At 60.3% G+C, this 25,722-nt stretch overlaps 1 protein-coding gene across 5 annotated transcripts in view; it reads left to right on the top strand.

The window, feature by feature from the left end:
• The window catches only part of INPP5A (inositol polyphosphate-5-phosphatase A), a 184,306-nt gene that overhangs the window by 153,564 nt on the left and 5,020 nt on the right, over nt 1-25,722 (top strand). For all 5 annotated transcript variants that reach the window (XM_057308434.1, XM_057308432.1, XM_057308433.1 and 2 more), the window contains exons 10-12: nt 10,513-10,608; nt 10,736-10,810; nt 18,094-18,167. In XM_057308434.1, coding sequence (XP_057164417.1) covers nt 10,513-10,608; nt 10,736-10,810; nt 18,094-18,167 — 245 coding nt within the window. The remainder of the gene's footprint in view (nt 1-10,512; nt 10,609-10,735; nt 10,811-18,093; nt 18,168-25,722) is intronic.

Below are 25,722 nucleotides of genomic sequence, written 5' to 3'. Positions count from 1 at the left end.
CCCAGCACACTGGCAGGAGTCATCAGAGGTTAATTCGATCTGCCTCCAAAACAATGAGGGGCCAGTGAGCAGCTTGTGGCCGCGGCCGCTGTGAAGGACAGGCAGTGATTGTCCCTCCAGCGGCTGGAGCCAGGCGGGGCATCTCCCAGGGTGGGGGTCAGTCAGGCCCGGGCAGGACGGGGAAACCTTGTCATGGCAGAGGGTCAGGGAGCAGGGTCCGCTGAGCGCAGAGTGAGAGGATCCTGCTCCCCGGGAATTGGCAGCGTCCTGTCCCAGATGCACACGCAATCCCGCGTGCTCGCAGCACAGAACTGGAAGGACCATCCTGTGATCGAGGCCGGCACTGCCCGAGCCATAACTGAAACACAGGTTAAACACGACCGTCACGTGCCATGCGATGGGCCAGGCGTCACGAAGCCGATTCTTACCGCGGCCTCTGCTCAGCCCTGCCGGCGGGCTGCTCTGAGGGTATGTTTTATGCCTTGTGCGGTGGCGACTGGCAGCTGGGGCGCTCAGCTGGCCGCAGTGACAGAGAGTGACAGCAGTGCCAGGCGCTGCCGTCTCCGCGAGGCCCGGCCGCGCGCCCACCTGCCGCCCTTCATCCCTGACAGTGATGGTGATGGATGTGCTTTTGGAGGCTGGCGGCCGTTTTGAAAACCGGTTGCCAGTGACTGACACGTGCGCGTGCACGCGGGTGCCAGGTGCGCCTGTTGGGACATGGGTCCTGTGAGGACCCGTCTGGGAGGGGCGCCCCCAGCACTGATGATGCCAGCCCTGGAAGGGGCCGGAGGGAACCACGGCAGAGCACACCCCCCGCGTCATGAAACCACCGAAGACCACCACCAGCAGGAGGGGTGCGGCCAGGCTCCCCGGGGGCCAGAGCCCCATCCCCAGACCGCATACTTCGCTGCCGCCAGCCTCCTTCCCTCAGGGTGTTCCCGCGTCCTGGGGAAGGCGCTCCCACTTGGCCTGGAAGGGGCATCGCCCCGTCACGGCCTATGCCAGCCCATCAGGAGGCCCTGCGAGTTCCGCCCAGCCGGGAAGGTCGCTGTGCCCACACTGAGTGCAGGGTGAAGTGCTGGCGTGCGTCTGGTCTCCAGTTAGCTTGTCGACCAAGCCCTGGCCGCGCCCCAGACACTCCGCCGCTAACACAGGGCACGCGGGCCCCTGTCAGCCCCCAGCAGCCCCCCAGCAGCGAGTTGGTATTTCTGTCCGTGCTGGGGCAGGAGTGGTGGGTGTGAGCTCTGGGCAGCCTGGCGTCCATGAGACGCATGGAAGGGTTGCGCCAGCCCAGGTCCCGAGAGGCGTCTGGAGAAAGCCTCGTCAGGCGTGGAGCGTTCGCAGACCTTCAGCCGCCTCTGAGGGCCTGTGGGCTCGAGTGCAGACGGCTCCGTCCTCTCCGTGTCGCTAGCAGACGCCGGTGCTCGTCGGGGTTTCTCTTCTGAATTGGGAGCCGGTGCAGAGGGGCTGCGTGTCCAGGAGGCCTCCTCGCTCCGGGAGCCACGCGTGTCTGCCGTGGCGGGGTCGGGGGCTTGCACAGGGTGCATTGGTTACTTGTGTGGCTTTTTAAGAGTCTCGTTTTAAAACAACAGATTTACTCATTTAAACATTAAGTTTATTTAATTACTGTTTCAGAAAGAAAGAGACCTTTATCTGATCTGTTTTGATAGAGGGCCTGTGACATCCCACTAAAGCAAACTCTAATGTTGTACTTAATTATGACAATTCTGTGTTTCATATTTAGAGGATTTTCTCCAGAAAGTTTGCCTTATAAACACTAGCTTGAATTTCCAATTGGTTGCTGTCAAAATAATTATTCCCATAATTACAGAAAAAAGATGAAAAGAGACACTCCCCCTCCCCCGTCCCGTATGTGGGAGCTTGCTTTGCTGGTTGGTGGCCAGCTCACCAGTCTGTAATGCTCGCTCGGGTCGTCAGCACAGCTCATGGGGATTGTAGGACCTCAGACCGGTGCCGAAGCTGGTGGGCAGGCCCCCGCTCTGCGGTCTGCGCTGTTGGTGGGACGAAGTGGCCCTGCCCCCAGCCCTCCCAGCTCGGAGCGCTGGTGTGTCCGTGGAAGCCCAGGGTGTTCTTGAGAGACCAAACCAAGAGCGTGTCCAGTGTCCCCGGCCAGGGCCTCCTTCCTGTCCCAAGCTGCGGCGTACGCACACCTGCTGGACACTGGTCTGAGAGGAGCGCACGCAGCTTCCTTCCGGAACGCCGGCTGCATGGTCCCGCGTGGGCTCACAGCCACCGTGGGGCTTTGCCCAGCACACCCGAGCGTGGGCGCTGCCGCCGCTCCGTGAGCACCCGCCCTTACGCCGGCTGGTAGGGAGTGGGCGGCGCCGACCGGGGAGAGATGGAAGCGTCTTGACGGCGTATCGTGGTTCTGGATGAATAGCATACAGTCTGAACAAAGAGAGGAAGGTGCCCTGGCGGCTGACGTAACCCTCGTGACAGTGCCGCCTCCTGACCCGCCAGCGGCCCCCGTGTCCCCCAGGCGCCGTGGCCAGGGCCCTCGCTTCTGTGCTGTCAGCGCTTCAGGGTTCTCGAGGTGCTGTTTCCCCAACACTTACTAAGAGGCGTCTTTCCTGCCGAGAGCACAGGGATTTGGTGGGAAAACGTCGGAACGAGCTGGAGCTCGCAGGAAGTCCGCATAAATGGGACGGGGACCATCGGGGGCAGTTCCTGCTGGAGGCGGTGGGCGCCTTTCCAGAGAGAGGACGAGACTCCGAGATGCTCTCTGGTTGAAGCTGCCCTGCTCGGTCCTCAGGCCCTCTGGCTCCGTCCGGGACTGTCCTATGTGTTAGCGCTGAGGAGCCTCATCCCCAAAACCAGCGGGATCACCACCGGGACACGCCCGTCTGCACCGCCCTCCCCTGCAGCCACACCCTTCTGCGTCCCGGAGCCATGCGTGTGTGCGGGGATGTGCGTACACGTGGTATGCGCCTGTGTGTGCCGGAAACACGCGTGCACACAACACCTGCCGCCTGTGTCTGCCTGTGTGCGGTGCAGGACGGGGAGGGGGCCTTCTGTCTCAGGCCGGGGGTGCATGGCTGTGTCCGTCCTATTTCGGGGTCCGGGGCTCCCAGGGCCTGCTCGGCAGCCACACCGGCAGTGGGGGCAGCTGTCTGAGTGCAGCGTGAGCCCACCCCCAGCGGGACAGGCAGAGAAGCAGGCGGTCGGCGGGTGAGACGCTCCCTTCCCAGCACTTCCCTCGGATGCACAGGTCAGCAGGGACCAAGGCGAGTTTCAAAGCCCCTGGTTCCATTCCAGAGCCTTTAGTGGAACGATGGCTCTTCATTGTGACCCTTGTGTATGTTCAGGACTCGGGGTAACGTCTTCGGATGCTGGTCATCAGGGAGCGTGAGTCGTGCTTCTCTGTGTCCCTGGCACTCCAGTGGGTGTCCAGGGCGCTGGGGTGTCTGCCTGTCACACCTAGCACTTGGATTCTCGGTGCCCCACTCACGGGGTGCCAGTGTTTAGACCTGGCGCTTTCCCGGCAGACCCGTCCGTGGGCTCAGAAGTGCTCTCTACACCTCGACTTGAGAGGCGGGTCTGGGCGGTGGGGGCCCATCTGCAGTGCTCGGCAGGGCAGCGGGTGCTGAGCCCGCCCCTCACAGCCAGCGTCTCCGGGAGGGTTGTCGCAGCTCGCAGTCGCGTTTCTGCTCTAGAGCCCGCTCTGTCTTCCAGAGTCATTAGAAAACTCCAAATTCAGAAGGTAGTGATTTTCCGTGAACTTGTGCTGAGGAGAGCATGCGTGGAGTACTCCAGCGTGTCTTCGTAAACTACTCTGAGAAACGCTTTCCTCCTCTTTGGTCACTGCTGCGTGAAGGTGTCCGCTGAAACTTGAATACGTAGCTGTTTTGGGGGCTGGAGTTTAACCAGAATTAACTGACTGACAAGGACAAGGATGGCACAGGGGTGAGCTGCTCACTGGCTGCATTGGGTCAACAGTTTTTCAGGTAAGGGCTGTTGGCGCAGTTTGCAGGGTCCGCCTCACGGCGCTCACAGCTGAGGGACAAGTGTCCCTGACAACTTCATGATTTCTGAGGGTGGGGACGAGGAACCCCAAGAATCCAGTTACGGGGAACAGGTGGCAGGCTGTCCCAGGGCTGGGGAGCAGCTCAGGCTGGTGACCTGAGTACAAGCTGTCAGCCTCAGTCTGGCTCCTTCTGGACACACAGCACAGAGCAGGTGAACACACTGTCGCGTGGGAACTCCGTGCACCTCACACCCGGACGGACGTGGGTGCACAGAAGGGAAGGAGAGGCTGGTCCGGTGATGCTTGCTCTAACCCTGTAGCTGATGTGGTTCCAGCCCCACAGATGCTCCGTTCTGAGTGAGGGCCAGACCCGTGGAGAGGCTGCAGAATCGCCTGCCCAGCCTGGGTGAAGCCGGGTGGGAGGAGCTGCTGCTGGGCACTCAGCGTCAGGGTCTCTTGTCCATCAAGGAGCCTCTGCTCCCAGCAGGTGCATGGCGCCTGGACTTGCACCTGGAACCTGCACTCAGATGGGGCAGAGACCACTGTTTCCTGAGAGGAAGGTCCGCATGAGTGCATAGAGCTCGGGGCCACCCGAGAAGGCTGCACAGGCCTGTCTCCCGGCTCATCTGGGCCCCAGCCTGCGCCCCAGGTGGCCCTGCTCCCCTCTCGGATGGCAGAGGCCTGCTCATCACAGTGGCCCCAACTCCCCACAGTCTGCTCTGTTATGGCTGGGGTGCTGACCTCCCTGCTTCCAAAGGTGTCTGCAGCCCCTCCCTGAGCCCCAGACGCCTCCCTGAACAGCTGGCCGCGGACTGGCAGTGTCCCTTTACTCCAGGGTCCTCCAGCACGGCGTTCTGTCATTTTGTTGTAGGGTTTGTCAGGAAGGTCCCAGGAGGGTGGCACAGAGTCCAACGGCTGGTCCTGGGAAGCACTGGCGTGACCTCGGAGGGTGGGGCCGCACCCCCAGTCCTGGCGGTTGGATGGCTCTAGTTCTCCTCCAGAGTCCGGGGTCGAAGGAGGCACATCCCTGAGACTTCCGATGCCCTTGGGCACTCCGCTGGGCTCACCACTTTCTTGGCCCCTCTGTTTAAAGCTGGAGACGTTGTTTTAAGGGCCATTTTTTCTGCAGGCTTTTTCTCTGGCCTTTCCGGAGTAGGCCGCGTGAGCGTCTGTGGCTGAAATTAGTCTGGAGCATGCCTTTGTTTCCGATTTCACGCTCTCCGAGGGCCTGCTTGTCGTTCTGCGGAGCTGTCGGGGGATGAAAGCCTGCAGCAGGGTCCTGCTTCCCTGGAAAGGCGTGAACAACGGGGAAAATGTGTCTTCAAGCCCACCCACCAGTTCACGGAGGCCAGGCCGCGAGTCAGGAGGGGCGCAGCCTCTGGAGTCCCTGGGCACGCGGCAAGGGCAGGGCTCGGGGCTTCTCCCCTGCCCTCGTCCCTCCTGCTTCCTCCTTGCTCCTCTCTTCTCCCTCCTCCCTCCTTTCTCCTCTGTCCTCCCTGGGCCCTCCTTCACTTCTCCTCCTAGAGCACTTGTGGCCCATTGAGTGTCTCAGGCAGACGAGCGAAGAGAAGCTTCCCCCTGCCTCCTGCCTGCTCCTTCTCTCCTCCGTGGGTGCCGATGTCTGGGACGTGCCAAAGGCAACCTTTGCTTAGCAGTCACACAGCTTCTGCATGGGTTGTTCCTCTTGGTGGCTGGGAGCGGGAGGCACGTGAACAGCTGAAGCCGGGGGTCAGCTCTCGCACCCGGAGCCGCGCCCACAGGCGGCCTGGCAGCAGAGGTCAGGTGAGGGTGTCCACCTGTCCAGGATGCTGCCCCAGGCCCGTGGATGCTGCCCCCTCGTCCCGGGGTCTTGGTTTGAAAACAGAAGTCTACTTCCCGCGGCTGTAGCCTAATTCCTTAAGAATTCACTCCACTGTTTCCTCGAAGCTGCTGGTACTGTGTCTGGACACGGGGCCCAGGCTGGCTTTTGGGCTCGCTTCTGTTCTGTTTAACGCAGCCCTGCGTGGACGGTAGGAAAGCAGAGGCCGTTCTGAGGCTGTCCCGGACCAGGCACCCTCGTCTGCTCCCTGCACGTTAAACAGTCTGTGGACATCTGGCCCGACTGGTTTTCTTCGCTGACTGAAGTTGGGAGTAGACCTTGCCCCACCTCTTTGGGCAGTTATGGGGGAGGGACAGCGACCCCGAGACAATGGCCCCGCTCACCCCTCCAGAAAGCTCCGCTCTGGGCCAGACAGGGAGCGTCTGGCGTCCTCGAGGTGCCGGCCATGCATTGGGAGTCACTTCCCCCTTGTGCAGATTTGGGACGGGCTTTGCTGGAGCCAGTGGCCAGGTCAGGAGGCCACAGGGATGAATTTGCATGTGCGACCCTGGCTGTTCCTTGTGCTTTGGGTGGGAGGGCACCATCTTCCGGGACCTTCTGCTTGTATTCCCAGCGGAGTGGGGCTTCCTCAGAATGCTTCTGAAAAGTCAAGTCATGCAGACCGTCTGCTGAGAATCTTCTGGGTGCCTGTGGCCCAAAGTGGGGACCCAGCCGTCACTGACAGGTGGGCTCAATTGCAGGAAGGGGGTTCACGTTCCACCAACAAACAGGTAACTTTGCGTCAAAACACAGAGACAGAATGTACAGACGGCCAGGACCTGGGACACGTGGGTGGTGAGCGGATGTCACGGGAGCAGAAAGCACTCTTTCCCGCTTGAAGACCCCACATTCCGGGGAGCTTAGCTCTGCTTCTGCGGCCACGGTGGCCTCCATGGCTCTTGCTCTGGGGACCCCCATGAGGAGTCTGTTGACCCCAGGCTTGCCCCGACTCAGCCCTCACTGCATCCCGGAACAGTCCTTCCCCGGGCCATGACCCTGAGTGTATCCGGATGTGCAGAGCAATGCGCGAGCCTGGGCCTGGGCCTGGGGGGTGGGCTTCTTCCAAGCCTGAGGGAGACCAGACCCCTGCCCGCTCCCGTGGGGACTTCTCCTGACTCTGGGGAGGAGAGTGCAACCGAACGTGGGTTCCCAGCCCACACGGGCCTTGCAGACAGAGGCAGAAATCCCCATTCCTGTTCAGCAGACGTTTTTAAATTCAAAATACACTTCCAATATATACCTTGCTTCCTGCATTTTCTGGGGTGGAGGGAAGCAGGGGGTTGGAAAGGTGTGCTGGTTCTGAGAAGAGAAGGACCCCCAGGCCCCCCCTGGGGGGGGTGCCTCTGGGCTCGCGGCTGCCCTGGGTGCGCACATCCCCTGCACTGTGGACATCCTGTGTCCTAGGCCACTTCCAGAGCCTCTGCCTCCCCAGCACTGCCCTTGTCCTGTCCCCCATTTGTCCTTCTCCTCCGGTCCACAGCCCCCACACTCCCCCCCAGTCCCTTGACAGCTTCGCAGCTGCCTGTCCCTGGAGCCCCCACATTTCTGCTCCACGTTCACTGTTCTGGTCTTCCTCCGGGAACCCTCTGTTACGGGGTCGCCATGGTCTCACCCCGACACCCCCTCGACCGCCGGCCCTCGGCTGACCGGCTCGCAGCCCGCTGGGTCCTGCCGTGTGTAGAGGCTGCCTGCCCGCCCAGGGCTGTGCTGGGTCCTTTGGAAACTTGTGCTGAGAGCCACGGCCGGCTGAGCTTGTGGGAAACCGTGGGAAACCTGCTCAGGACCACATTCAGGACTCAGGTGGAGGCGTGCGTTCTCCTGCTGCCCCTGGAGGTGGGGACGCAGCGTCCACGGCGTCCACGCATGGTTTAGAAAGAGCGGTTTAAACGGGGAGACTTGCAAACTCCCTGTGTAAAGCGGCCCTACCTAGTTCCTGTTCCTCCAATTTATGTTCATATGTTTTTGCTCTATGTGCCTCTTACCGACACAGACCAAAACACACCGCGTGGGATTTTGGGACTTACTTCCTACCAGACACATCTTTCCTAAGCTGCCCCCAAATCAGGCTTCGTTCAGTACAGCCCGGAAGGAGACTCAGCGTCAGGACTTTCCTGACCTATCCCATCCAGCACCAGCTGGCGTTCCTCGGAAGCCAAGAGCTCAGCGCCTGCAGCCCCGTCCTGCTCGGGTTAGGTGTTGGTCAAGCCAGTGCGTGCTCTGAAGCGGGGAGTGAGCTCCGCCTGCTCGCTGTCCCACTGCCGTGGACCACGGGTCCTTCTGTCTGCAGCAGAGGGTACAGACTGGATTCTGCATCTTGAAGGCCCGGCTGTAAGGGTCCAGAGGTGCTCACGCCTTTGGTCGAGTTTTGCACCTGGGGGGAGCATTGGTGACAGTTGAGTGGGAGCACTTGGGACAGACTTAGCTCCTGGGTGGGCAGGGCATGCGGGCATCTCTGACCGCTGGTGGCTTTGTGTCAGGCTGGCCGTAAACTTCGGGATTTGCAGAGAACACTGGAAATAGCCCTCTGGGTCCTGGGGCACCCTGTCCAGCAGCCTGCTTCAAAACCTACCCAGACTGAGAAGAAACACAGGAATTTCATTATCTACACAACAGGTGGACAGCCTCGGGGACAGCGGTCCCATAAAATTCCAAGACAAAAACCAGGCGCTCCGAGTGCCAAGAAGACAAAGTGCGGGGCCGTGCTATCTGCTGCCCCTTCGTGTGGCTGCTGATAATGAAATAAATCTTAGATGGCTCTTAAAAAATAGCATTTTGGGTTTTTTTTTTTTCTTTCAAAAGAAAAATCCCTTCCGTAAGTAGGCGAGCGGAAAGGCCCGGCCTGCAAGTTTCTGCATGAGTGGTCATGAGTGCGGATTGAAAGCAGAGACGAGGCCGAGGCCAGGCTGGCCAGGCCTGATCACTTCTTTACAACCTGGTGAATGAGGTGGCTCCGTGGGAGGGTGCAGAGAAAGCGCCGCCGGAGAGACGGAGGCATAGGGCGGCCCCTCTCCCAGCGCCCTGGCTGATCAGATGTTTATCCTTTGGGAGCCCGCCCGAAATGGCTAAATAAAGCAATTTTTTAAAAAGTTTCTAGCAGATGCCTTTGGGAGAAGAATCAAGAATTTCCTGGGGCGGCTACAATGGCCGTCTGCCTGCCGAGCCCTCCCCCATTCACGGAAGCACTTAAGCCACTTAAGCGCATTAGCATCTGGATGGAGCTGGACCTCCTCGGGCCGCAGGGGTGGGCAGGGTGGCCGCGCTCTGCTCCGGATTGTTCCTGTGCTTGTTCTAATCCACGCTGTTTGAAGGCGGCCAGACTGATTTGTGACACATGAGTCCAAAAGCCACTTTGGGGGCTTGACCTGCTTAACTCATCTGTGCTCTGAATGTCAATGGCGGTCCTGGAGGATGCTGTGCGGACGCGGCTGCCTCCCCTGCCCCAGGCTGGGCGGTGCGCGACCCAGTGGGTCCCTTCCCAGGAGGGGTCTGCACCAAACCCCTCTGCGTGGAGGCCGCTCTCCGCTGGGCAAAGGGCTTCTCACCATGTCACAAGGGCCCTTGTGAGGAGGAGGTTTTAAAAAAGTCAAAATTAGTTGTTTTCTTGCAATGGTCTCTTTTTAATAAAACTCACCTAGTCATTTTTAAAGAATGGCTCCGTCGAGGTGTGTGTGGTTCCCACACCGGCCTCAGTCCCAGGTGGCCTCCGCGTGCCCTTTCTGGACATTTTGTGTGTATGAACCCTGGTCCCATGTGACCTTTCCTTAAGGAAAGAGCATCCGCCGCGGCAGGGGGTGGGGGCCCTGCTTCCCGTGTCCTCGCCAGTCTGCGCGCCCATCTGCCTTCTCTCTGCGCTGCTGTCATCCTGGGCACCCTCATACTTCCTTTGTTCCCCAGGTCCCCCAGTAGCCTGACTGTTCCCGAGCCCAGGGAGCGGGCTTGCTGCCCTGGTCTCCAGTGTCGTCCTGCCCTTAGGGAGCCACCCATTGGCACCCACCCCAGCCTTTCCCGCCTCACACCCAGTTCCAGCTGGAGGAATTTTCGCAGCAAACCTGGGCTTAATTTAGTCTGTAGTCAATCAGACGGTGGCCTGCTGGCTGTGAACTGCGATATGCTGTGTGGAACATCCCAGCCTTGTGGCCGTGGGGCTGACCCTGCTCACTCGTCCCTCTCCCTGCCTGTCCAGCTGTTATCTCCCTCAGCTGGTCAGAGTCTCTGCTCCAGAACCCAGCGTGGCCTCTGTTCTCCCTGGTGTTGCCTTCCCGGTCCTGTCGCACTGCCCACCTGGGGCAGAGCTCATTGCCGTGTGTCCCCAGCCTGCCATGGGGCACCATGAGGCCGCTGTGACTTCCCTGCCCCTCCCCTGCACGGGGCTGTCTTCAGTGAAGCCCCAGCAGACCTTCCAGGGTGGGAGCTAGCCAGCTATGGGGCAGCTCAGGGGAGCAGAGGTGGGCAGGGAGGCCAGGGCCTGGTAGAGACGTACAGGCCTGCCCTTGGACAGTGTGCCCGTCACACTCCTGCTGCCATGTGGGCGGATCCGTGGTCCCCTTATGTGGAGGTTCTGCGAAGGACGGGGTCCGGGAGGGAGACCAGGAAGTGTGCTGATTGCATTCAGGAGACACGGGCTGTGCGGCCCTGTCCTGGGACTGAGTCCCTTCTGTGTCTTTCCCAGACTCTCTGCACAAAGGCCACGATGCAGACAGTCCGGGCCGCCGACACCAATGAAGTCGTGAAGCTTATATTTCGCGAGTCGGACAATGACCGGAAGGTAGGTAAACCCTGCACTGTGGGCTGTGACCGCAGCAGGCCACCGTGTGTGTCTGGAGCTGGGGAGGGGGCTGTGCTGCAGGCGCGGTCCTGCCCCACCCGCGCTGACGGCCACTTCCGTTTTGCAGGTCGTGCTCCAGCTGGAGAAGAAACTCTTCGACTACTTCAACCAGGAGGTTTTCCGGGACAACAACGGCACTGCGGTGAGCTCCGCCGGGTGCCCCCAGGCGCCTGGACCCCCCTGGGCCACGCACCTGCAGCTGGGACAGTTCCCCCCCCCAACCCCACCCCCGTGTCTCGTTGATGGGCAGCAGTGGGAGGTGGGACGCTCATGCCCCAGGCGCTCAGGGCTGCCGACACAGGCCTGGACCCCGTGTGCGTGTCTGACCAGGCCTCACTGTGGTTGCGTGTGTGCACACGTGTGTACATGCGTGCGTGCAGAGTGAGTGCGTGTTGGTCGAGACCTGGTCCTGTGGGAACTCTTCCTCTGCTTTGAAACCACCGCCCGCCTCTCGCCGTGTGCTGTGGGTGCTGGGATGTGTCCGGGTGCCCAGTTGTGTGGTGACGGTGTGCCGGTGCGTATACAGCTGGTGGCCAGTTCCAGGCCACGAGGAGACGGCGCCTGACCCCACGGCCCCTGGCATTCGGTGTGCAGAAGCTGGTCCTGGGGGGTGCCCCAGCAGGTGGGAACACCTGAGTGCACTTGCTGCCTCCTGCCTGCCCTCCAGCCTTTCTCCCTGCCGCCCACCCCTGCTCCATGGGGGCTCTGTGCACAGCTCTCCCCCCTTTTCATCTCCCAGTCACCCCACACCCTGCAGTGCAGCCTCCACGCCACCAAGACAACTGTCCCCACCTCGAGGACACTTTATTCCAAAGCCTGGACTTCATGCCCCGCCCCCGCCACCCCTGTGCTCAGCTCTCTACATCTGGGAGCTGCAACTTGGTCTTACACCCCTGCCCTCAGGCCCCGGCCATGCTGAGTGCTCTATACCTGTGCCACGGTTCCCTGTCCTGTGCAGGAGGACCCCTCTGCTCTGTGCGCGGAGGAGAGCTGGCAGGTGTCCGTGCTGGGTGACAGCACGGTCCCACCAGGCGGACTGTCAGTCCTGTGTCCCTCCTTCAAACCGCTGGCCAGGAACTGCATTCCCCCGCCTTCCTCCCCACGTCCACGCCTCCCTCCCCACGTCCACTCCTCCCTCCACTGCCCTATGTCCTCACCTGAGTCTGTGTCCACTACCCCGGAGCCACTGCCTTTCACTGGCCACAAGAGCCCCGTCAGTGCAACCTGAGCCTGGGGCCCAGCCTGGGCTTGTCTCGAGCACAGAGGGTGAGGCCTCAGCTCCAAGCTCTTAGCCACTTCCCACGGATCTCAGGGGGGCCTGGAGCCTGCTCTGGTCTCTGGGACCTTACTCACTGCTTGCCCCCACCTCCCACCCCGTTCAGGGCACCGGGTTTACTTGTGCCCCAGCAAATGCTCTGATCTTCCTTACCTGCCCTTCCCACTAGCCTGTCCCAGTGGGCATTCTGCCCTCTGGGCCTGACCAGTTCATATCTCACTTCCTCGGTGGGCCTCAGGCACTGGCGAGGTTGGCTCTGCTCCCGTGTCCCCTGCAGCACCAGCTCAGCACACACTCACAGCCCAGCCCACTTCCCTCGGCAGGAGGTACCAGGGTGATGACCTGTCCTACCCTGCTGTCCACGCCAAAGCGTAGCAACCCGGTGATTTCAGGGCCTGAGCCCTTGGGGCACAGGAGAGCCAAAGGGAAAGGTTTGGGGACAGGACTGTTCGGGGGACACTGGCTGGAGGTGAAGTACCTGGGAGACTGTCTCTGAGCAGCTGCGTGACTTTCTGAGCTTGGAGGCAGGGAGGGCTCTCTGGGCCCCTGGTACAGAGGCAGCCCCCAACATGAGGGGCCAGTGAGGCCACCAGGGCGGTAACAAAGGGGAAGAACAGTGGACACGGGAGTGGCACAGGGGCAGCCAGGGCCTGGAACGTTCCGGAAAGAGCAGGACTTAAGTGAGCAGGACATGCTGTGGGTTCTGAGCCAGGGCGGCCTGGGAGAAGTTGTGCGTTCTGGAAACGGGGAGCCAGCACACACGGACCCACAGTCACTGTCTTCCTCTGTTAGCATCTGGACGAAGCAGGTGTAACTACCATTAGAAATAACAAACGTTGTCGTCGGACATAGCAGTTTTTACTTCTGTATTTATTTAGCATATGAAATTTTTTAAGATGGAGGAAAATTAGTTTGAATATTCGGGAGAACGTTTGAATTTCATTCAGAGACGAAGCAGTGCGGTGCAGAGTTACAGAGAGTAGACTTCTACGTGGCTATTTTGGAAAGACCCACGTGCCCCTTTGTTGTGTCCATCCGGAGTCTCGTGGAGAGAGCGGCGCCCGGCCCGGTGCCTCGCAGGGGGTCTGCCGTGGCTTCTCCGGCCCAGCCTGCTGCCGCTGCGGGTCCCGGGCCCTCCGTGCCTTCAGAAACGACTCGCAGGGTCACACTGGTGTGCGTGCTTCCGTGCCCTGGGTAGCGACCTCGCACGTTGAAAAGCCGCCTCCACATCCGTCACACAGAGGAAGCGGGGTCGTCCAGCCCAGCCACGGGGACAAGATGAATGGTCTGACGAGCCATCTCACCTCGGTGGTGAGGCACGCAGCCCCACGGCCACTGGAACAAACTACCCATCCTCAGGATGGATGTGCCCGTGCCGGACGCAGCCCCGAAATCCATCGCGCCCTTCATCAAGCACCGGGCTTGTACCCGTCTGACAGAAATTTAATTCAAGCTGGCTTCTGGAAATAATTATTGTATTTTAAGAGTAGTAATCATTGGCCGGGACATGATTGAATGTGTCCATGCCTATTGACTTTTTCTATGATTTATAGCTTTGTTTAGTCGATATTCCCATCGAAATTGTATAATTATAAGTGTGGCTGTCAGGGAGGCAGGATGGAGTGCCCTGGTGAGGATTTGGAGAGATTAAATTTTCCTTGGCTGTCCCAGGGCAGGGCTTGGGAATCTTCACAGCGCTTGGCCTGTTGGATAGAGATGTTTTCTGTGTGTTTAGCAACTGCTCTTGCTCGAGGCGCATTGATTTTCCGGGCTCCTTTTTCTTTATCAGCGTGGTGTCTCTGCAGTAACAGTGGAATTTGTGCAGCTGGGACAGCTCCTGACAGATACATATGATCAGCCCGGCTGCTTTATCATTGTCTACACACGCCCTGCGCTGTTTTTCACTTTGTAATCAACAAGAATGTTTAAGATACATGTGAAATTGGTTATCATGTTTCTGAAAAATCTCAAAGAGAAACAAATTATCATTTCAACAGAAATGCAACATAATTTCTAATCGGGAACCTCTCTCACAGCTGGAGTTGGCCCCAGGGGCAGCGCTCTCCCCCAGCACAGACCCCCACGGTTCTCACGGAGCCCCGGGCGCGGTGCTCTTGCTGGTCCCAGCACGCTGGCAGCCCGGCCTGGCACCCGATGGGCCCGCTCGGGGTTTGTGAACACACAGCACGCGGTGTGTGTGGATGTGTTTACAGCCAGTGCCACCTGAGGACCGTCGTCTGTTTCCAGACAGGGGCTTGGGGCCGTGTGAATGCGGGCTGGGGTGTGGGCGCACAGCAGGATGGGCTCGAGAGGAGGGCCCGTGCTGACAGAGACCCTACCCCGGACGTCTGGGTCCTCCCCGAAGTGGCTCTGTTGCTGTTTTAGCAGCTGGAAGATTCAAACCCATCCCAAACCAGATTATTTACTCTAATTTTCCTTTACACCCTTAGCAGGTAGAAACATGGTGGGGTCCAGGTGGCTCCCTGCCCAGGTGTTGCTGCCGCTCACAGCCAGGACGGCCGGAGTAAGATGCACTGCGTCTCAGTGGCAGAGCAGTCCCTCCTGCTCTGAGCCACGCCGATGGCTCCTTGCAGAGTTTCTAGCTTCCCTCCTGGCTGAGGCTGCGCTTGCTGGAGTGTGTGTGGGCACGTTGCTGCAGGTTCCTGCAGACCCCGGGCTCTGGCATCTGTGATGAGCGGCTCCAGACCCCCCCCCCACCACACCTCATCTGTATCCCAAAACCACATCATGTGGATGCCACCCATGTGGACACCCTCTGGGCAGGTCCTAGCCACTGAGGCGGCGCGGGGCCCAGGAAGGCTAACAGGGCCCCTTTCTGAGGCTGCACAAAACAGAGCACTGTTTGGTGGGTGACAGTGAAAGCCATGTGCTCACACACGCGTGCTCGTATGCAGCCAGGCACCCATACACAGGTATGCACGTGCACACACACAGAGCCAGCCTCGGTGTGCAATCATGCCCCCCTCCAGCCCCCTCGGTGTCTCCAGGGCCGATCGTAGAGACCTGGGAACGCCCCGACTGTTGCCACTTGGGGTCAAAGACGCAGTGGAGTGAAGGTGGTCAGTCCTCATGGTCGCTCTGGTTTACAGTCTGTCAGAAATTTATAAACACAGCAGAGCACACGTGTGCGTGTGTGTGAACAAACCCCTTGCCAGCGAGGACGATGGGTCCTCCGTCCTCTGGCGGAGTTTGAGGAAAGCAGAGGGTTTGGCTGCAGCCGGCGGGCCGTGGTGTCTCCGGTAGGGACCGTGGTGGTGTGAGCGGCAGCAGGGGCATCTCGCGGTGAGGAGAGAAGAACCCCTTTCAGAGGAGGAATCTGGGCACAGGCAGGGTCTCCTTTCCCGAGGGAACTTTAGAAACCATTTTTGGATTTCTGTCAAATAAAGTCCTGGGCTACTAATGGGGTGCTGCTTGGAGCCAGGCCCCGTTCTGACTGCAAAATGGACACAGATACCCCCATGGGGCTGTTGGGGACAGAGGAGGGTCGGATGCAAGCAGAGCCACACAGGAGACTGCAGCCGGCCACCCGCAGGAGGGGCACCCAAGGGGCGGGGAGCGTGCACTCTGGCCGAGGCTCCGGGAAGCACGCGGCAGCTGCCGTGAGGCTGGGGCCCAGGTTATCCCCAGGTTTCCTTCAAAGTGTAAGGGGGAGAGTTAAGTCCTAGCACCTCGCAGCTGACGGGATTCCATTCTGAGTATTTGTACCTCCGTGCCTGGCCCTCCCCTACATTTCTCACATCCGGGAGACGGTCAGATGGAGGACAGGCACCACATTTACTGTCCCCAAATAAAGGTCCATGGAAGGCAAGCTTGCAGCCCAGAGCCCAACACAGGCAGGGTGTGCCCTTGAGGACATCAGATGAACACCAGAATAATTAATTGAAATTATAAAGTAAGAATGTTAAAAATGATTAAAAACATGAAAGAATCAAACAGGTAACACGCCCTGAAAGAAGCAAGCAGATTAAAAAACACACAGAACTTCTAGAAGTGTGGCCATGGAAGGGAAGTCCTGGTGGGTGAATCAGTGGCAGGACTGCTGAGGGCGCGTAGCATGTAGGAATGCAGCAGCCCGAGCAGGACGGCGTGCCGCGCCACGCCATGAGAGGCCACACTTGGCAAGCTGATGTTGGAACCATGGGAGACGAATTCTCAGGAGCAGGATGTGTCCACGTGGAACAGCAGGACCCCAGACGGAAAGAGAAGACGCGACCTAGAACAGCGGAGGCGCATGTCAGGTCACCCCACAAGGGGGATGCTGGCGCCAGGCGGCGACACAGTGACCCAAGGGAAGAGCCACGGGGACGCGCCGCCAACGCCGAGTCTGTGTGCGGCCAAGCGCTGCTACGCCGACAGCGCTGGAGCAACCCAGAGACCTCTCACGCGGGTGGACACGGCGGCCTTCCGGCAGCAGGACGGGCTGCCCGGAGTGGCCGCGTGCGGGAGGAGCGGGAACGCTGCTGGCGCACGGCACGTGCGCGTGCAGGCTCCACGGGACACCGTCAGTCCACGGTGCGGCCGCCCTGGGTCAGGGAGGCCTCGCGGCATCTCGGTGTCTGCGGTGCTGCGTTTGTCTAAGCGTCCGAGCTGAATTTGGGAGAGATGGGAAGATTCGCTGACTGCGGGTGAGCGAAGCCCGGCTCTGCGTCCGGAAGCACGTGATCCTGCCGTAGGAAGCACCCCTCGACGTTTCCGTTAAATTACCGCCCGGCCGCCACGGCCACACTCCTCCAGATGCTCCGCACTGGTCCCTTCCGGAAACCCTGGCCCCTGAGCTAGGGCCGGCCAGTGCCTCTTCTTCACCATCGTTGGTCAAAACCACACAGCTCCTGCGTGAAGGCAGCAGCCCCCCGCGTCCCCCTTGCCAGATCCGGGCCTGTCTCCCATCTGGGAAGGCCGAGAACTCGAGCTCCAGGGCGATCTAGGTAAGAAGCACGCTGTAGGCCTGTGTGTGCACCTGCATGCAAGTACACACGTGTAAACATACACGTGGCTCTGGGACCTGCCCGGGCCCCACGCACGCTCAGCGGAGCCGCTCTCCCCAGAGACTTCCTCTCCATCCACAGCCCCAACCAAAGACCTGACTCAGGAACTTACTGGAAGCTCTTTGGCCTGGAGCCGTCCCTGGACTCCAGCGGAGCTAGAGTCTCCCCTTGATGCAGGGGCAACGAGGCCATTTGGTGCCACGAAAGCCAAGCCACTGTGCGCTCCCACGTGCTTCCCCCCCACCCGTGCCTCCCCTCCCCCTGTGGGCCCTCCATCCCATGTCTCCCCTACTTGCTCTGCAACCCCCCCCAAGCCCCCCAGTCCCATGCCCATCGGGGCAGCACTGCCCAGGCTCCCGCTCAGCAGATGTGGGCTCACAAGTGGCAGCCGTGGGTCCAGGCCCCCAAGCCCTGGCATGTGAGCCTCACCAGGCAGGGTCTAAGGCTCTTCGTGATTCGTGTCTGTGAGTGTCCAGGATTCCGCAGGAGCGCGTGTGAGGTCCAGTCCCGGCCCACAGACCGCCCCTTCTGTGCACATTCGAGCTGTCTTCCCTCTGATGTGCTCCAGGAGAGCACCAGGGCTCAGGAGTGGGGGGTGCTGTGTGCTCGTGGCTCAGGTGGCAGCCTGGCACACAGGTCATTCCTGTGTACACGCAGCTGCTGATGCCACGCTTCAGGAGCGAGGAACACAGCGGCCAGGACAGGAGCCGGGTGCGGGGCTGCGCAAGGACACGCCTCACATGCACGTCTGAGGCGTCACGTGCAGGGCAGGCTCAGCTCAGCCAGTGGCTGGATGCTGCTGGTGGCACCCCTTCCCTTCTGGGGGCACCGTGCCCTTTGGGGTTTGGTTCTGAAGAGTTCTGCAGGGCAGGCAGTTCTGTCTTGGCCAGTCAGCCATGGGCAGTGGGGCTGGAGTCCCAGTATGGCCTCCAAGGCAGAAGGGCGTGCTGGGTGCCCATGGATCTCCCCGGGGACATGAATGGGCAGCTGTTGGCAGGGCTGCCCACAGATGGACCGGTCAATGTGCCGGGCACGTTTCCTGGAAGTTCCGGGGGTCCCTGCTGCGCAGAGACCACCAGAGACTTTCCATGTCCCCAGTGAGGCAAACCAAAGTGACCTTATTTTTTCTTTTTCTTTTTTCAGCTCTTAGAATTTGACAAAGAGCTGTCTGTTTTTAAGGACAGATTGTATGAACTGGACATCTCGTTCCCTCCCAGGTAAGGAGTACCCGCTTGCTGGATGAGCACGGAACTTTTCTCTCGGCATCTGCGCGTGCCTGTACAAACCGCACCTCCTCCCGCCCTTCCCACGACCTCTTGCCCTTTCCACAACCTGGAGACCGCAGCCAGCTGAGAGCAAAAAGCAGTTCTATTATCTCCTCTTTAAAAAAAAAAGTTTTTTTTTTAAGTATGCAAAATACTGTCTTTTCAGATTAGCACACTGGGGGCCCAAGAGAACCCTGGGTTCTGGGTCTTTCTGGGAACATCAGGACCTTTGGCGGTGTAGTGTGTTGGGGGTGGGTTCTGGGTTGTTTCCTCTTTCTTAGGCATGGAAGCTGAGCTGTGCTTTATACTCTGGTGTTTACAGAATGTTGAGGTCTACGGCGGTGACAGCCCGTCCCCTCGTGAGCAGCCCCCACAGGCGCCCAGGCTCTTAGAGGGCGTGGGGCAAGGAGAAGCCAGCAGAGGGTGGCCTTGGAAGCTGTGGCTGGGTCTGGGGCTCAGCCAGCCTTGGTCGCTGGGGCGGCCGTGCCAGGCATTCTGGGGAGGGCACCTTGAGGACACAGAGGTCCCATCACAGGACTCCTCCCCCACCCCTCGCTCCTGTTTTAGATCCTGGGTGGAAATTCTCATCACTTGGGCATGTTCCAGGAAACTTTGTAACACAGGCGTGGGAGTGTCTCAGGGTTCACTCCGCACCCTGTCGTCAGACAGAACGGCTCTGCTCCTGAACAAGCTTGAAAACCAGATGGGCTTTCCTGCACGCTCTGTGAGGGTCCCCACCGCAGTGCCACAGTTGAGCAGTCGCACGTGGGAATGCTGGCAGAGGACCCCACAGCCCACTGGACGTGGGACTTCCTGCTGCTCGTGGGCGTGGGCTGGTGCCCCTCTGACCTCAGGGTCCAGGCTCTGGCCAAGGGGGCCACACATGAGTTTTAAGGGGCCAGATAGGCAGGGACTGTGGGTCTGGGACAGCCAGGAACACAGCAGGACCAGAGGGGCATCCCCAGCGGTTCCCACCCGGGGGCTGACCAAGGGTGTCCCCCGCGGAGTCCCGACCTTGCCTCACAGGCAGTCACCTGCCATCAGGTGCACACCCAGATACACCTGGGACCCAGACTGGTTCTTAGGGTTTGTGAGACCTCCTCTTCCCGGGTGTGGTAGCCCAGATGTCCTGAACAGCAGCCCCTGTTCGAACAACTCGAGGATCTCTTTTTTGGACTTTGCTGAGCTGGAGAGGAGGAAGGAGGCCTGGGGGCCACCTCGGGCAGAGGCCATGACCCTGTGGACACATGGACCCTGCTCTGCTTCTCGAGTTTCTCTCAAATCCTGCTGCCTTGAAAGTCACTTGGGCAGAGCATGGAAGATGCCAGTGGGACGTGGTCAAGACCAGAGCCGAGGGGGCCTCGTGGTCAGTGCCCGGGGGTGGGGGGTGGTGAGCAGCAAGCCCGCCACCAGCACGGGCTACAGAGAAACCTGCCTGCCCACACCCGGACACGTCAAGAGTTTGGAAGGACAGGGCAGACCTCACACCCCCACATAGGGTGGTGGGGTCCTGGGCCGGTGGTCCCTGGACCGGTGGTTCCTGGCAAAGAAAGCACAGGGCTCCCTGGGACGGTGGCGGTAACCCACAGCCGTGAAACCTGGCCTGATCGTCTGGGGTCCTTTTCGCCCCCGGACAGGAGAAGGGGATGACTTGGTGCCACGTGGGAGGAACTTGACAGAGCTGCCTGTATGCGTTGGTCGTTGGGGTACCTCTTGCCACGTCCACCGGGACGCCTGGGGTGGGCTGTGTGCACGGCAGGGGGGTCACCCTGCCCTCCGCGAGGTCCAGGAGGTGTGGGGCGGGGCTGCTGAGCACAGACCTCCACGGGGATTGCCTGGCTCGGATGGTGGGAGCATGGCCCCCAGAGATGTGCCTGCCCCATCCTGGAACCTGTGAACGTCCTGCATGAAGTGGCCGAAGGGACTCACTGCAGGCTGCTGCCCTGGGCCGTCCAGGTCGCCCGGGAACCCCATGAGCCCGTTGGAGCAGAGCGCTCACTCTGGCTGGGGACAGGAGCTGTGACAGGAGGGGACACTGAGGTCTCACCACAGCCAGCTTCGCAGGTCCCGGTACCACTTGCCTGTTAAGTCGTCAAAACCTTTCCCTTTAATTAGGAAAAAAGGTCGTAGTTTCCCTAGATGTATGTGTGGGGGAGGGAAGGTGAAAGCTTTCTAACCAAACTAGCGGCTCTCAACCGCCAGAGCCCAGCTTCTGGTCAGAGATCCTGGTGAGCTGCCCGTGTCGCCCCCTCTCCCACTGCCCGGGTCACCCACCCTCCCCTGCCACACAGGTCATTCCCTTCCCCCACTGCCTGGGTCACACCAGTCCCCCTCCTTTGGCTCTCTTGTATTTTTGAGACCATATTTGTGACCCGAGTCCACAGCCCCAGGGATGGCCTTGTGGGGTTTGGAGAGCCGCTCCGGGCTGTGGGAAGAGTAGAAGCAGCAGCAAAGTGCGGGAAAAGGACAGGTGGTGAGTGATGGTCAGGGGTTTGGTGCCTGCCAGATATTCTCAGACGGTACCGTAGAATAAGTGGTCAGGCGTGCTGTGCGCACGTGTGTGCACGTGTATGAGCTCACGTGCAACGTGTGTGCACGCGTGGGGGTGTATCCAGAGGGTTGCGTGCATGGGTATATTCATTCACTTGTGTGCACTGTGTAGACGTGCTTGTGAGCACGTAGGTGTGCGAGTGGGTTACTGGACACGTGTGTATAGTTCATGGGTTTGCACATGTGTATAGAATCCACACATGCGTGTATGCATGTGTGCGTGGGTTTGGGTGTACGTACATGGGTGTGTAGACGTGTGTATACAGAGTTGGTACACACACATGGTCTGCGTGCACGTATCTGGGTCTAGGAGTGTGGGCGTGGGCGTGGTGGGTGTGCGTGAGGTGTGTGTGTGCACATGGTGTGCACACGTGTCCATGCAGGTGTTTGCGTGTACCCGAGTGTGTACACGGGAGCGTGTTCATGTGCGAGATGTGCGTGCGTGTGGTGTGCATGCGTGTGGGTAGGAGTGTGCATGCTTGCAGACGTGTACGGGCACGTACTTGTGTACGTGTTACCTAGGTGTGCGAACAGCCCAGAAGACCTCACCCTACGCGTTTCCAGTTAACGAGAACGGCTTTTCACTTCGCCAGCTGCACTGCGGCGGCCAAGAGGTCTAGACAAAGCACAGGCTGTGTGTTCCCCGCGGCCGCTGTGGCTCTCGGGTGTTTGTCAGGACACGCTTGTGCTCCCTGCACACTGCCAGCCTCCCAGTACTTTCTGGAAGCCTGTGAGGACTGAGTCTGGGGGGCCATGGCTGTCTCAGGCTGTCATGCGTCTGGTCTCGGGCGAGGCCTGTGTCTGCGTCAGTGCCTCAGACACGGAGCACGGGGCACGCCGTCCAAGGGCGTCTGCCTGTCCCGGGGGGCAGTGTGGGAACGCAGGGCACGCAGAGCCCCGGAGCACCCGTTTCTGTGCCTGCTGCTCCTGTTTTCAGAACCTTCCTTTACCCACGCCGCGAGTGCCTTGCACACAGATCACGCGGTTTCGGTCCCTCCGCGAAGGCCCCCTCCTGCAGCGCCGGGCAGAGCAAGCCGTTCCCCTGGGGCGGCCCTGCGGCCCCGCAACAACGGGTTTCAGTGCAGAGCATCGGCACAGCTGCACGCCCCGCAGCTTGGTTAGCGGATGGCCTTGTAAGGGGAGAGCCGTTCTTCACAGAGACATGGTTACTGTTCACCAACTAAGAGAACTTCACTCCTAATGGATTAGAACTACTGCCGTCATTTTGCTAGAAAAGGTGCCGATACTTCAGCCGTTTGTAGAGCCCTCAGCTCCCGTTCTTCTCCCCTGAGAGCACGGGGTGTGGAGCCCCTCCATCAGGGCCACCTACGGAAGAGACCGGTTGTGGGTGGCGGTCAAGAAGCAGGTGTCCCGCAGGCCTGGCTGCAGTGGGAGCAGGCAGGAGGGCCCACCCCTGCGCTCCGCCAGCAGGCCAGGGACAGCATCCTGCCAATCGAAGGCCGGTGATGCCAGGTGGGGTGTCCCTGTGCTTGTGAGGTGAACATGCCTCCGGCCGCTCGCCTGGAGCACAAGCTGCACCGTGGATCTGAAACCCTATCTGTGAGCTGCTAGTTCTCGACTGGTGGAGGGGCTCTCTCGCTCACGTGCACAACTGGTGACGTCACCACCCGGGCCTTCAGAGCGCCTGGGTTGTCCCAGATGTTGGCGGGTGTCAGACAGCACGTCCCTCAGGACCACTGCACAGAGGACTGTTGACCGTGGGACACTGTCAGCCACATGGGGCCCATACACGTCTTCCAAAGCTCTGGGTTTTCCTTGAAATTTCCAATTTTGTCATTGACAACAAATACCCTTGGATACTTTCCTGGAGAGGAAAAATGGCTTATGTCGTCGCTTCCTGAGAAAACTCCTGTCTGACGCCCATGTCTGAGTGACAACAGTCTCTGCCTTTCTAGCAAAACAAAGATACTCCATGAAAATGAGCCAACACGAGCACACGGCCGAGCGCACCATGCGTGTCCCACCTCATTCCTCTGCATCTCGAAACAGCAGGCCTCCTAGTCCGGAGTCAGTACAGTGACCGTCGACTTCTTCGTGTGAGCACTCTGAGGCTGTGCGATGCCCGCCACCATCACCTGCACCGCATGCCATTGCTTCCGCCCGTCCGCACCCCTTCACCGTGAGAGTGGCACATGGCGTGTTGGGGTGGTCACGAATGTGCCTTCCAGACCCGCCTGGAAGGGTGTCAGGGACGCCCGGGGCTCTACACGCCACACGCCAAGACTAGCCAGAACCAGAAGGAGCCGGAACGCGCACCGGTGGCGGGAGGGGTCCTCGCTCCTGAAGGGGAGGACCACACGGTGGCGGATGGCCGCGAACTGCGAAAATCACAGTGTGCCCGGGGGAGCCACGCACAGGGTGTGGATGCCACGTACTCGCATTTATGGGCAGGTCGCGGCACTGGGCTCACGACCCTTGACTCTCCACGCAGTGGCAGGAGGGCTGGCAGGGTTCGTGGGGGTCGTGTAGGGGGCACGTGGGCCCTGCCCCATGTGTGTGACCCTTGAGGTAAAGTGGATTGAGAGAATTGGAAAACATGAAAGGCCTGGATCTAGTCCTCAAAACTTTTCAAAGTAATTTCCTCGTTCAGGGGAAGTTGAATGGGAAGAAGTACCGTCACAGCTTCCCGGAGGCAGACAAACTCTCCACAGCGGAAGGAGACGTTTTTACTGAACGAACTGATTACAGAACAGGAGGAAGTCGTGGCCTTGGAGAAGGACGGAAGTGTGTGTCGGTCCAGAGGAAGTGTGCAGGCTGGCGGCAGGAGGCAACTGTCTCGGTGGCTGCATTTCACCGTAAATTAAGGATGAAGAGACTCTTTTCAAGCTGCTTTCTGGGCCTTAGTTACGCTTTAACCATCTGTAGATTCCTGTCTGGAAGAGCGCGTAGAGTTGTGAAGCTAGGACAAGAAAGTGCGCAGTCTGCCGTCTGCCGGGCCTGGCGGTTGGGAAGGAGCCAGGATGTCTGTCTGTCCCGCTGGTCACTGGGCCCCGATTGGACGTGGCCCACGTAGGTGCGCGGGGTGGGCACCGGCGGGTGAGCACGGCCAGAGGCGAGGCACTTGGGAAAGCCAGCCGCAGGGCGAAGGGGCGGTGCCCAGCAGCCGGGTCTCTGTGTGCCGCCGCCCCTGGACGCTCTCCTGGGCAGTCTTTGCTGCAAACTCCTCCACCAGATAGCTCAGTGTTGCCATGGTTCCTGCTTGTTTTCCTCGACTGTCTTTTTGTTTCTTTCCCTCTCTTTTCCAGAAATATCCGTAATGGCCAGTATTTTTGAAACCGAGTATTTGGGCACGCCAGGGTCCTGAGCTGCACCTGCTGTGATGGGCCCGTGTCTGCACCAGTGTGCCCTGTACCGTGTCTGCGGCCACTCACACGCACGCTGTCCCCAGGCAGGGCTCCGAGGAGGGGCTTCTGTCCCACAGCCTCCCTGAGGCGCGCCGGGCAGCACCCTCACCCCACCTGGGAGGGCGGGTGCAGAATGTGCTAGTCTGGCTGTGGTTTACCGTCAGTTTCCTCCTGCGCCTGGCGTCCCCACCCGCGGCCGGCCCTGGAGATTCAGGCTGGCAAACACAGCCGGGCTTTGTGCCTTCCTGGCCATGTTGTCGGGCTCGGGGCCGGTGGAGACTCCACCCGCCTGTCCCGCCGTCTCAGATGGAGTTCTGAGCCTGGTTGACAGGGCCGGCCGCCCGGCCACGGCAAAGGGGCCGCTGCCCACATCCTGAGGGAAGGAGCTCGAGGGGCAGGGAGGAAGGGAGGGCCGCGTGCTTGAGGACAGGTGGGCGATTGTTAGCTTTATCACCAGCGGATACGGTGGCTGTCCATCACTGTGGGGGCACGGGCAAGGCACTTGTCCTGTGTCCCCACCCCGCCAGGGTTTGCTTTCAGATAAGTGCGTGCGCGGCAGGTACGGTATTAATCACCCTCCACTCTGGGGGTGCGTGGGCCGCAGACCGGCAGCATCGGGCCCGGCGTCCTGTGCTCCGCCGACTGGGGCGCGCGTCAGCTGTCGGAGGAAGGACGGGGTGCCGCCCGGCCCCCTCCCTCCCTGGGCCTGTCTGGACCAGCACCGTTCCAGTGTGCTCCCTTCTCTGGGACCAGGGGCCACAGGGCAGTGTCCCCAACAGCAGGACCCCTCTGGGAGTCAGCTGCTTTCTGCTTTGGAGTCACCTGTGTTCACACTGGACTGTGGCAGCCGGGGACTCACCCCAGTGCCACCGTGTGAGTTGCGACCACCTGTCCAATGCCAGCGTGGACAGGGCGGGAGCTCCGTGTTGCCCCTCTGACAGATTTATTTCGAAGTCGCCTTTTGTGTCTGGCACCAACCCAGGCCCGAGGTCTAAACACTGAGCTTTGGCCCTGGGTACATCCTCGTGGTCTGTGGGCGCCATGTGCGACCCTGGATAAGACCCCAAGACCAGCTGGGGCCCGCAAAGGGGTCTCCTGTTGTCTTGGCAACACCAGGGGCATCACTGAGCGTCAAGGGTGCCAAGTGTGTGGCGTTCATCCCATTTCCGGACTGTATCTCAGCCTCGTGCTTTTAAGCCTTGGCCGACTCGCCGTCTCCTGGCAGAGAGCCCCCACCGCAACTGCTGCCCGCTCACCCAGCCTCGGCGTGTCCCGGGCGCCTGCGAGGTCGTGTGTGCGAGGCGAGCGGCCGCGGCCGGGCAGTGTTGCTCCCCCACGGTCACAGCTGAGCCAGGCACCCTGCATGGGCGGAGTGGGGGCAGATGGCCGGCTCGCCACGTTTCCTGCAGGGAGTTTCTGGGGCAGTCCGTGTTCCGTGCTCTCTACACGCATGATGCTGTTGGAACTGTGCGGGTTTTGTTTTTAAGTATATTTGCTGCTTTGGGTCTTTAATCAAGTGAAGCAGTGACTTGAGGGGCTGGGGTCCTTGGCCACTGTTTCTGGTGAAAGTGTGGGGGACCCCTGGTGGGATG

This window comes from Ursus arctos, unplaced genomic scaffold (assembly GCF_023065955.2).
Source record: "Ursus arctos isolate Adak ecotype North America unplaced genomic scaffold, UrsArc2.0 scaffold_7, whole genome shotgun sequence".
In the NCBI taxonomy this organism is placed as follows: domain Eukaryota; kingdom Metazoa; phylum Chordata; class Mammalia; order Carnivora; family Ursidae; genus Ursus; species Ursus arctos.
The sequence above is the reverse complement of the archived record's forward strand: the minus strand, read 5'-3'. Positions and strand labels throughout refer to the sequence as shown.